This window comes from Falco peregrinus, chromosome 11 (assembly GCF_023634155.1).
Source record: "Falco peregrinus isolate bFalPer1 chromosome 11, bFalPer1.pri, whole genome shotgun sequence".
Taxonomy (NCBI): Eukaryota; Metazoa; Chordata; class Aves; order Falconiformes; family Falconidae; genus Falco; species Falco peregrinus.
In genome coordinates, this window is record NC_073731.1 from 27681134 (window position 1) to 27693576 (window position 12443).

The following is a 12443-nucleotide window of genomic DNA, read 5'->3' on the forward strand; positions in this document are numbered from 1 at the left end:
GATTCCTCAGGAGACTGCAGGAGGCAGAAGCAAAATTTAAGAGAAACATCAGAGCCCAAGAAAGTCAGAACAGAAGCATCACCCACGTCCTCCCCAAAGCGCAGCTCCTGTGTGCCCTGCCACACCAGCCTCATCGTGGAAGTGCTCCACTCATTTATGACTCAGACACATTAAGTACCAACCTGGCATCATTCCAGTTACCTATCAGATAAAATAAGTGTATAGTGGTTTGGCTCCAAGAAATGCACGCAAACAACCGCTGTGCTAATAATAGTCAGTATCGTATAATTATTACTACTGACGATACAGAACTAATGACCTAGGAAACCGTTCTACATATTCACCCACCAACAGGAGGGAGATCTCCAAGCTGAAAACAGCAGCAGAAAGTTTCTCACATGAGCAGGAAGGCAGAGGAAAGGGCTTTAAAGACCACAGCATGGGACTAGGAGAGCTGGGAGCCCCAGTTACAGCTAACTATCAACCAAAAGTGTAAGAGAACATTTATATTTCCAGCTGGACTCATCCCACAAGCCAGGATTTGGATTGCCCAGTTACCCTCACAGCAACCACAGCCACACAGAAGCCACCCTGGGGTTGCTCACAACATGTCTGGAAGTCATACACAGCTCTGGCACTGGAAGCTGGTCACCCCTGAGCTCTGGGCTCGTGTTTGGAGTTTTCCTGGAGGACTCCTCATGGCTCCATCCCTAACACAAAGGCTTTGGGGGCACAAGGCACTGGGGTGCATGGAAGGGGGCAGAGCTGGCTCAGTCTTTAAGACAACCATGCAAGCAGTGAGTTAAGATCTCCGCTACATGCGGTTGTGCACCTGGAACATTACTTCCCTCTGTGTGGGAAACACAACCTCCAGGCAAGCTAGACCTTGTTTACACAACTTCTCTCAGTTCACCTATCTCTAGAGCACAGTTTCCTAAACAAACTATGGAGAGACTCACTTGCTTTCACATCGCACATGCAAATAACAGAAACCACTCAGTTCTACCTGGAAGCAAAAGTCAAAGCCATGCTGGTGCTACAGAGCCTGGGTGTCCACCCAGTGCTAAACATCGAGCATTGCATTGTCATTCAGAGCTCTTCACTTGAAGAACCATAACAAAAGGGCGGATTTAGTTTAAAAGGCACCCAGCTAAGGACTTGCTCCAGGCCTCCTTTTAATTTCTTCTGCATAATTTGCAAAAGACCTTGGTGCACAGAATGCAATGCAGAGCAGAGACTGCTCTGCAAGGGATTTCCCCAAGAGGAAACAAGAGGCCTGGGTGCTCAGGTGAAATTCAGACCTTTTTTGGGGGGATGCTCAGCTGCAGGGTATGAAAAGCACTCTGCTGGCACAAAAACTGGCAGTGAGGAGGGGGAGCCCTTTGCAGAAGACTGCAAATATAAGAGGTTGTGGGGAAAAAAAATAAAACTACAAGCATTTGGTGAAAGACCAGAAGTTTTGGGGAGATGGTTGGCTCAAAGGCAGTGGTTCCGTGAAGGATGCCGTGATCCCAGCTGTTCCCCTCCCAACCCTACAAAACCAAAGACAGTCCCTGAACTAAGTAAGGCACGCTGCAGTCCCACAGGCCCCCGTGCTGGGGGAAGGCCAACCCGCCCCACACCAGCTTCAGCTGCTGGGGAAGGCAGGAAGGGGTAACGGACGTGAGGGAACCGGAGAAGCAGCAGCCGGAGCTGGGTGGGGGGAAGGAAAACAGGCACCTCCAGAGAGCTGCCGAGGGCAGCAGGAGAAACAAAAGAGAAAGGCAACGGGAACACGTGCGAGCACACGCCAGCTTGGCCTGCACAGTTAAGCATCCTTCCTATGGGACGGAGGCTCCGGGGAGCAAAAGCAGAGGCAGTTATTTCCTTTCCACGGCACCAGCGCCTGTCTCCAGCCCTGCCCCGGCAGCCAGGCACCCCCTGAGGGGAGCCGAGCCCCGCGGCAGCCCGGGCGAGGGGCGGCTGCAGGCGCAGCCTCTCCCAAGGGCACGGCCGCCAGGGACTGCTCCTCAGGCGGCTGGGAGCCACAGCACCCATCTGCAGAGCTTTGCTCTAGCGTTCACACCCCACGTCCTTGCCAGCTTTCCATAAATAAACACATATGCATTTGTTTATCTTACGCGAGACACAGCGAGGCACATCCAGTCCAGCCCGCTGCCCATCCGCACCACCCGCACGATGCAGGTGCCTTTCCATCTCTCCTGCTAGAGGTTGGTTGAAGGCCCACAGCCTGGGAAGAAGACAGCTCTTCCCACCCCGAGCAAAGCCTCCGCTCCACCTGTCCTGCCTGCAGCCAGCCCCGTTCCCTCCCCACCCTCCCACTGCAGGGCAGGGTCCCACGCCGGCCACCGCGGCGGTGGGGTCTGTGCGCCCCCCGCCCTCCAAGGGCCCTTCCCTTCCCTCTGAAAGGAACCCGAGCAAGCCTCGACCCCAAAACGCAAATAATTTGAGGCCAGCTAAGAGCAAAACATGCCTCCGCCATCAGTTCAGCTCCGCGTCGCGCCCGCAGCGGGCAGCCAGCTCCGAGACCCCCAGCTGCCGCAGCGTGCCGCCCGCGGGGGGGCGGCGGGGAAACCGCTGGGCTGGCCGCGGCCCCCAGCGCCTCTCGGGGCTCGGATTTTCTGTCTCGTATGCAAAGCAGGCACCAAACGGAGATTCCCCTGCCCCGCCGCAAGACACCCCAGGTGACAGACACTTGCCAGGGTACAGACAAGCCGAGCCACCAAGCTCGCCCCCCCCGCTGCCCCGCTCCCTGCCCGCCATGACAACAAAGAGCCTCTGTGCGCGCCCCCGGGCCGCCCCCTCCGCTAAGGCGCTTGGCGGTGAACTTTGCACCGTCTCGCCTCCGCACGCCTGTACGGCCCGACGGCGCCAGCCCCCGCGGGGAGCAGCGCCCACCCGGCCGCCCCGCAGTGGGGCGGGAGACCGGGGGCGGCCCGAAGAGCTGCGGGCTGGGGCGCTCCGGGCGCCGGCGCTGCTGCACAGACCGTAGGGAGCGGCAGGCGAAAGCGCCGCTGCTAAAAATAGGCTGCGCTCGCCCCCGAGGCGGCGGAGAGACGCACGGCCGAGGAGCTCCGGCCCGCCGCGGCGGGCACAGGGAGCGGAGCCCCGTCCCGGCCCCGCCGCCGCGGAGCCGAGCGGCCAGCCCGCCCCGCTGCCAGCCTGGGCCCAGCCACGCGGTACCTGCACCATGAGGGCCAGGCGCAGCGAGTCCTTGGCGATGCTCTCGCCGCACTTCTTGCAGGAGGCGCGGCCGCTCTTGGCATACTCCGCCCGGTACAGCTTCTCCGCCGGCTCCGCCATCGCTGCCACCGCCGCCGCGGAGACACCCCGCGCCGCGCACCCACCACTCCGCGCTCCCCCCGCCACCGCCCGCGGGAGAGCTAGCCGAGCGCCGAGCGCCCACCCCCGTCTCAGCGGCCGGCCGGATCTGCCGCTCGGGCATCGATTCGGCACGCCTGGCGGCGGCTGGAACGTTCCGGTTTGGTACGGTGTATCAATGGGGGGCGGCGCGCGGCGGCGGATCACGTGGTGGCGGTGCGCCCGGCCCCGCGCGCTCGCTCGGCTCCCCGCCCCCGTCCCCGCTCCCGCGGCGGCCCGGGCGGGGAGGGGTCGCCGGTTCCCGGCCCGCACCGAGGACAGGCTGTGTCCCCCCCCGGAAAGCCCTCGGCAGAAGGCAGCCGGCGGCTCCCGGTGCCTCTGCTGCAGCAGCGCTGGTCTGAGCCCATCCCGTCCCGCTGCAGGGGCGGCCGCGCACCGGGGAATAGGGCCTTCGGTTAAACGCGCAGCGCAGCCGGCCCCGGGCCCGGCCCGCAGCGCCCCGGCAGCTGCCGCGGAGGGGCGTAAATCCCCCCCGGGACACGCAGCGCCCGGCGTTCTGCCCCGGCAGGTGGGCCCCGGGAGCCGGCCCCGGGGGCACCCACCCGGTCCGCCGGTGGGCAGGGACGGGGTCCCTGTGTCCCCATGTCCCGCCGCGCTGGTGCCGCTGCTCCCCGGGTGGCGCCTGCTGCAGAAAGGGCGGGGGGGACCTGTGCCTGGCAGCTGTCCCTCAGGTCAGCTCGCCCCCAGGCTCGGGATAATAGCACGGAGGCTGAAGAAAGCAAAAAAGAGCAATTCGACTAATCAGATCCTGGCTTTTTTCTCCTACAGGAGGTAATATCCTCTAGGATCAGCAGAGGGCATTGGTTCTGTAGCTTCACTGGAGAAAGGAAGAGAGCACCGAAGTTATTCCGAACCCTTGCTAAGTATTTGTCATTAGTTTTATAGTGATTCTCGAATTGGGGTCCCACTAAAGCTGGATGTTCAGTCCCGGGTGGGCTTGGGACACTCACAGGTGTCGGTTGGAGCTGCATGCCGGCATCTCGGCAAACCTGTACGGGCTGAGATGTTACCCAGCCTCTCGTCTGGGATTCTTTCCATCTCTCAGGCTGTCACACATTTGCTATAAAGCTACGCAGCGTTTCCCTTTACAGTGAGCCCTCCAAGAGCCTACAGACTCCCGGTGTGCCAGGGATGAAAGGCTGCGCCCTGAATACATCAGTCCAGATTTGGGGAAGGAGGAATAAAAAAACCATCTCCGTAAAAGCACTAGATGGTGCTGCGTACACACGGCTCCGTACTGATGCTCAATACAGTGTGGTCTTGGCTCCTAATTACTTCTTACAGGAGTTCTTGAATCAGACATGAGTGGTTCAGAGGCAGATCAGTGCAACACTAGAGAAAACCGAAAGATACCCCCACCCCCCTGCACCCTGAGAGCTCATCTAGATGGTCTGACCAGGAGCTGGAGATGGTTGCACCCCTCACTGCCTGACGTGTCTGCTAGGGGTTTTGCCCAATTTGAAGGTGAACAGCAGTGAAGTGTGGCATTGCATTCACCCATTTCAACAAACCTACTGCCACCCTGCTCCAACTAAGGTTTTCCAAGAGAAAAGCAGATTACACACAAACGAGGGTTGAGTTGCAAGACTTGTCCCGAGTCAAGTCAATGGCCTGTTTAACTTTGATCCTGCCTCTCCCAGTGACTGTCTGCCAGGAGCTGACATAAGAAAGGCCGAGCAAGCAGTACTTGCTCTCCCAAACATTTTCCAGCCTCCCGAGATTTGTGGCTTAGGGATTTCCTGCATGCCATCATCCTGGGGGGAATTTTTATTCCAAGAATTTTTCCAGTTTCTCTGAAAATACTCTTTTGTTTATATGGTATTTATTTATAGGTTTTGAGCAAAAGAGAAAGGGCTTCTTCTTAGTATTTCATCCAGCTGGGGCCATTTTCACTTCTAAGCAAAGGCTGCCCTGTGTAAATAGCAAAGCACTGCTCCATAGCCTGCAGCCTAGGGACCGGCACAGGATCTGTAAGACATCAAGTAGTAGTCTACAGAGCCATACACAGACATTCACAGGCATGCAAGCGTGAAAGCGAGCAAAGAAAGTGAATTAACAAATGGCTGTTTAAAGTTTACCCTATTTTTTTTTTTCAGTTGTGAATGCAAATCACGAATTAATACTGTACAAAATGGTGTTGAGTGAATTTTCCTTTTTGAAATGCATAGGTGTTCCTTCTGTATGAATGAGCTCAAACATGCTGCTTGGAAGGACCAAGCTCAAAGCTCTGGGTGCTTTGCCTTTTCAACCTTACTTTGAAAATTTGTACAGGAGTTTGTATGATTATAACCAGTGTAAGTCTTGCTTTGAAATGGGAATGTCTGTACAAAAATAATTACATTGTTATGATTCTTTTTACTGCAATGTAATTTCCTCGGTAGGCAAACTGTCATCTTGATTTGTGGTTGTGAGAGTTGCCAAATCACATTAATCCCTTTCATGAATCCATTGATCTCAACGGATCTGCCTCACTCTGCATCTTTGTTTCCCAGGTGTGACATGTGGATCACAACACATCCCTTCCCCTCTTCCTTCTGCCTCTGCAGTGGGTGGCCAGTGAGTTAGTGCTCATGCAGGCCCCTCAGTAGCACAAACAGTGCTGAGGATGCTGAGTTTTGTTATGAAACAGAGAATGCTCTGGCAGCAGCTGTGAGAAGTGGCATCTGCAAGGCCAGTTTCCTGGGGGACCATCCCTTTAAGTAAATCTGGTATTTCAAGAGCCCTGGTATTTGGCTGCTGGGTTTTTCCACAGGCTGCAGCAGGAGCAGGGGCAGTTAAAGAGGGAAAGCTTTTTATGATCCCATGCAGGCTGTCTACCTCCCTTTCTAATAATAATCCCATCTCAGTGGACTGCTGACTTTTGAGATCCTGTTGGACGACAGGTGCTGCACAGACATGTGAGACCAATGGTTTGGTTTTCCTCTCTGTTACCAGAGCAGAAATCATGGATTACGGTACCAGGATGTTTAGAGATAAGGTTTGTTTATCTCCAAATACTGATGCTGAGATGCCAGACTGGTTGCTGGTGCTTGCCAGGAAAAACATGTATCACACATGCGACCATGGCTCCCATAGCTTGCTGTGCTATGGACAGGAGCGTAGGTGAGGAAGGGGATATAATTCAAGGGTCTAATTTGCAGGTTTCCCCATAATGTTAGGACATTTGGTATTTTTCTCAAAGACTCTATTTCTGGAGTCATGTGATTATATAGGAATCTCACTTATCTTTAGGATGCCCCCAGTAATTTTTGATCTCTAGAGGCAAATCCCAAGAAAACAGCAAAGAAGAAAAGAGCAACCCAAGAAACGCCAGCTCTGACAGTTGTGTCTCATGATGTGAAACTCAATGCCAAGCATTCAGGTGCCTGGCTTGTGACTTCAGGGCACCACAGAGAATTGTCTTTTCTTTTCCGGGCCATTTTGCATTAGATTCCTCTGAAAGCCAGAGGGAAGCAGGTCAAACTCCTGGTAGCAGGAAGCCATAAGATATCTCTTCAGTGTCACAGGACCAAATGCTTCCCCTCACATTGTGCTGACGGTACCCTGAGCACTAAATCTTACAGACTGTGTTGCTTTGGGCTCCATTTCTAACACATACTTGAGATACCTTCCTATAAGATTTCTACCCAGCTAAGCATCTCAGAAAGGGTGAGAAAATGTTGGACATACATAGGGAACATTATTGCTTATCACTTGTAGGGAGGAGAGTCAGAACTGTTCTTGCTCAAGTCTGGATTGTTGCTGGGGGAGGTTTTATATTATTTGATGTTTGATATTGGACAGCTCAAGAGTTTTGCAAGAAAAACCTGTTCACTGCTGGGTTATCCTGTCCATATTGATTATCCACTTATTTCATGCCACTGCACATAATCAGTATGGCTGGTATAACTGTTTGCATTTAGGCAATGGGCTACAGGCAACTACTGCTGTGGCTCAGCTGTGCCTTCCTTGCTTATGTAAACGATCATCTCACCAAAACCAGTAAGACTATGCCAATGGGAAAGGGATACAAGATCATGTATCCCACATCTAACTGGGTGTCGTGTTGTCTTTTCTTTCCATTGAAGAAAATCAGAGTGCTTATCTTCCTGTCTGAGGGTTCCAAAACCTGTTTTGAATAGCTTAATAACCTCCTATGGCTCCCCTCTCCTGGATGATAATTAACATATGCAATCTGTTAAACTGAATTTAGAGTGTTCCCACAGGGCAGAAGTGAAGTTTTGGTGCCCAGACCTGAGCCTTTCTCTGCAACTCTGCATTACAGACCAGCACAGAGCTCTCTGAGAAGCGGCTCTGATGGTTTCTCCATTCTTCAGAAAGCTTCCCTAAATAAACCTGTTTTTTCAGCTTTCCAGACGCCTGGAAAAATAGATGTCGGAAGAGGCAAGGAAGGAGGGGGTGACAGAGCAGAAGCAGCACTTCAGACTGACTGGGAGCTTAACTGAGGAGTAAATTCAGTGGTAACGTAACAGTGGCATGAATTACATATCCTGAATCTGGGGAAGATTGGAGTGTGAAGTCAGTGGCAGAAGCTGAGTGCAGCCATAGTTAGTGCTTGCCATAGTTAGTATCTGGCTGCTTGCCAGGCTCTGAGGTTATTCACTCTGACATTATCCCAATATAGGAAGGATTGCGCCATTATCCCTGTTTTACAGTCCCCATGTGGCAACCAAGACACAGATGCCTATTTGATGAAATTAGAGAGTGGGAAATTAAAAAAGGGTAAAAGGAAATTTGTTCTTATGGCAGGTTAATTAAACCACCGATTGGTCTACAGCCAAAGGCAGATGTTGTGACAAAGTAATACTGCATTTAGAGTTCTCCTAACTGCAAATGTTAAAAGGGACATAAAACATTGAGCTTTGGAGATTAAGCCCATACCTCATTAATGATGGTCATGAGGAGACCATCATTTTGGAAGAGAAGATCCTCAGTCTCAGCATGGGGCCTTCCTTTGAACTGCTCAGTCCAGTGAGTTGCAGATGGATGAGCACTTGCCGAATGGGCACCTGTAGTCCGTTCTTGATTTCTGCTACCTGCCAACAAGAATAATACATCACATCCAAGCAAAAAGCAGATCTCGGGTCTCCCAGATCGTGGGCTAATCCCACAGCCATTTGGTCAGCCTTGGGCACAGTTCATGAAAAATTATGGCAAACTCTTTCTTGGGCCACTTTGTTACTTTTTTGTGTGGATGCTGCCCAGAAGCTTGTTCCCTGACCTGGGTTCCCAAGCACCATCTTTCCCCTATGTGGTGCAGTGTGGCTGTTAAGCATCCTGTCTGCATGGATGCCACTGGCAAGAACCTTTGCTGCCAAAAGAATGAAGCACCAGCTGCAACACTGGAAACATTCAAGAGCAGGAACCAGGAGAGAGAGTTGTAAGGTTCACAGATCTGTATGTGTCAGTCCCAAGCTTTAGCATTATGGAAAAGGAGTTTAGTTGAGGCTGTCAGTTTCCCCATCCAGAGCTCTAATCTCAAATACATCTTGTCTCCACGTAGGCTTGAAACCAAGCTGTGACTTGTGACTACAGCACCATGCTGCTCTGGCCCCATGGCAGATGACCCCGTGCCTGGGGTGGCAGATATCTGCCCTACCTGTATCAGCAGTATGGGCATCCTCTGGCCCAGCACAGCTGCCAAAACACATACTGGGCAGTACGAGATACCAACTAGAGAGTCTGGATATGGGTCCCAGTCTGGGTTCTTGAAAATGAAAAAAGAAAAGCAGAAAAGAAGAGCCAGAGGGCTAAAAGGGACAGAGTGGCCAGTGACACCCTCAGCAGTATTGCACTATATAGGCTACAGAAGAAAATTATATTTCCACTGTCTTGTGCATGCTTTGTGGTGGATTCAGGCTGCACAGGTCAATAGGCCCCTTCCACAGATACCACCTGCCTCTGAAACAAATCCATCTTTGAAACGGCAATTTCTTACAGCATCCTGCATTCTGTTAAAAAGCAGTGAAACTGCATATGGAATTGAAACATGCCAAGTTACTGACCCAGCTAGTCCCTCCCTATAAATTATGGAAAATCTAAATCCCATCTGATTTTGATGGACACAAACAGTTGAGACCTTGCTTTCTCAGCCCAGCTGGAGACAGACTTTACTTTGCTTTGCTTGTACCCACGCTGGCTCTGTCAGGCAACGGCCGGACATGCGTTTGTTCAGATGCTCTGTAGTTCTGCCCAGGTGAGCAGTAGGATGTTTTTTCAGGTCTTTAAGCACCCACTATGCGACTGATTCCAGTAATTCATTAAGTGCAACAAATGAGTGGTGACAGTGGAGGTTACACTGCCCCATAATTATCTCTCTTGCCTCTTGATGAGGGGGTTTCCTGTTACACTGGACAGACCTGTCCTCATGGCTCCTCTTACAGGCTCACTTCCATTCTCAGTTGCCTTCAGACACAAACGTGTCTTGTTCCAGAAACTTTTAATGCTCTTTTTCCTCAGTTGCCAAAAATTTGTAAAATGCTTCCTATCTACAGGATCCCCCCCCAGGTTTAGCCAAGAGCTCAGCATTGCTTACGCTCATTTAGAAGATTTCTGCCTGGGTCATAACTTGGTAAAAAGCCAGTCTAACTCCTCTGTCATCAGCTGGTTTCAGAAAACTGTGAACTGCTTGTATAAAATGCCACAAAAAGGAGCACTGACCATCTATCTAATCAAGTTTGCTTTCTGAAGTATTTCTCAGTTCTGACTACTACAGTCACACAAGTTCATGTCAATAAATATCTCCAAGTATGGATTTTATCTTGACAGTTTTCTTTTAAATTGTGTATTCCTGATAGGGAATCTTAATCTTCCTTTGTGACTAACAACTGTTCGGGGGTTGCTTAAAGGATAATTGCTTTCTTTGTCCTAATAAAAATTAACTTTTTTAAGGGCATCTGATGCATTCATGGATCTGCAAAATATTCAGCCACTAATTTAGGTGCCTTGCATTTATTCGGGGTTCTAATTCTGGAAATCCCATTTACACAATTTACTCTGCAGTGATCACACAGAGAAGGAAGGCTGGAAGCAGAACCCAGGAGTCCTGATGTCTGCTCTCCTGATCTGGGAGAACAATGTCAACACTGAGTACCCATGCTTCAGTGTTGCTCTAATTAGAGCAAGCCAGGTGCAATCAGATTAACTTCATTTGCACTGTGTTTGTAGAAAAAATACATAAAGCACATCAGAGAGCTAAAGCATATAGGACAGTGATAATATATGGCATAAATTAAAGAAAGCAATGATGCAAGTGACTTGATAAATACATTAGTCCAGCCAAAGGCAACACATTTCAGAGGAAGATGTTAGTTTTCAGTAAAGCTGCAGCAATCTCTCCAGCTACTATGTGAACTTTACAGAGGATTAGCAGCCCTAGAAACCGAAGTCCTCTCTTCACTCATAGAAAAACTGCATGAGGGCAGTACAAGGCCAGTTTTGCCATCAGCACATCTTATTTCTGGGCACACTGACCTCTTGATAGGGGTAGGAGGGGAACCAATCCACTTCTTTGCTGAGGTTGCAGACAGCCAGAGCTGGCTGTGCCATTGGTGCCCAGAAGTGGACACATCCCTTCTGCAAATGAGCTGAGGCCAGGTGCCCACTTCATGACGCTTAGTACATGTTCAGCTGCTGGTGGCTAATTTTGGATACAATCAACTTTCAATTACCTATGGGGAGCTTCCATGGTGCTGACTTCCTGCAACACCGCTGGCTATGATCCAGTGCTGTGGAGGGTGATGCAGAAGACAAGCAGCTCTTGTCTGCCTTGATGCAGTGACAGTGGCTGCTGTGGCTGCAAAGAAAGCAGCTTTGGCATTTCTCAAAGTAGAAGGTTCCAAGTTTGCTCACCGGGTCTTGTTTGCAGGTACTTTGCTTTATCCCTGCTTTTGCTCTGTCTGAATAAGGGAGTTATTCCCGCCTGCCCCAGAGTCAGCTTTGGCAGAGGTCTCATTGCTATTCTCAGCCTCCTCAGGTCATGTCCCCTCTGCTGTGTCAGTCTGATCGCATGGTCTACAGTTACATTTCAGAAACTGCTTTTGGAAAGCATGGTCCTCCTTTACAGTGTCTCTTTAACAGGATCAGCCAGTTGCAAGGACCAGTGTCAAGGCTGAGGCCAGTAATCCTCTGTTTCATTAAAGGACCAACAAATCAATGACCTCTGTGAGAGATCCTGGAGCCCTATGGTCTTCCTTTTTCGAGGGCTGCATATGTACTTGCTAATTTGTTGTCATGTGCATGCTTATCTCAGTGGCTGCTCATTAAGTGAGACCCATTATGATTACTGCTGATGGGAAAAATGCTCAGACCCCCCACTGAACTGAGTCTGTAGGAGTGAATAGGATATGATAACTTTTGTTATCTCCTTTCCTAACATCAAGAATTCAGTGACCAAACCCAGCAGGGAACATGTAGCAAGGAATTTGCATTTCCTAGCCAAGGCAAAGCATATGGAAATCAATTATCTAGGGCATGAAACGCTCATGGTTCTCCCAAAGGAAAATACTGTTTAGTTTAATCATTCTGCAACTAGTCTTAATTAGTTATCATGCGTCATATTTCTAGTCACATCCACAGGAACTAAAATAGGCCAGTATATGACAGCGTATGCTTCCGAGGACAAAGTTAAAAAAACCCTAAAAATAACAGCACTATGGTTTACACCAGCTTTCATATAGTGCAGCTTTCATACCGCATCTCTGTTTTGGCCACCTGACACCTTCGAGGTCAGAGAATCCTGGCCAGGAAGGACCCTGTCATGAAGCAGCCCCACACAGTTGCTCCTACTGCACAGTCCAGTTAAGCACACCGAGCCCAGAGCTGCTCCGAGGAAGTTTGGTGTCAGTTGTGCTGGTCACAGCCAGTCTGCAGTGCCTGGCACATGGGTGCAGAGAGCTCACGCAAGGGCAGGTGATGGTGGTGCCATGGTGAAGCAGCCAATGCCATTGCTATATATCAGCAGTTCTGCTGGCCGTACTGCTGCTGCTGCGGTACCATTACTGAAACCAGATGATGAACTGTAGCCCTGCTGCCAAAAGAGGCACTGAACTTTTTCTCCAGTG

At 50.9% G+C, this 12443-nt stretch overlaps 1 protein-coding gene across 2 annotated transcripts in view; it reads right to left on the reverse strand.

The window, feature by feature from the left end:
- Positions 1-12443, reverse strand: part of PARP1 (poly(ADP-ribose) polymerase 1) — a 65193-nt gene that overhangs the window by 30382 nt on the left and 22368 nt on the right. The window contains exon 2 of one of the 2 annotated variants that reach the window (XM_055816560.1): positions 8263-8417. In XM_055816560.1, the coding sequence (XP_055672535.1) occupies positions 8263-8280 (18 nt within the window). In that variant the 5' untranslated portion in view covers positions 8281-8417. Of the gene's footprint in view, positions 1-3183; positions 3375-8262; positions 8418-12443 lie in introns of those variants that run through there. The other variant, XM_055816559.1, reaches the window with a different exon arrangement.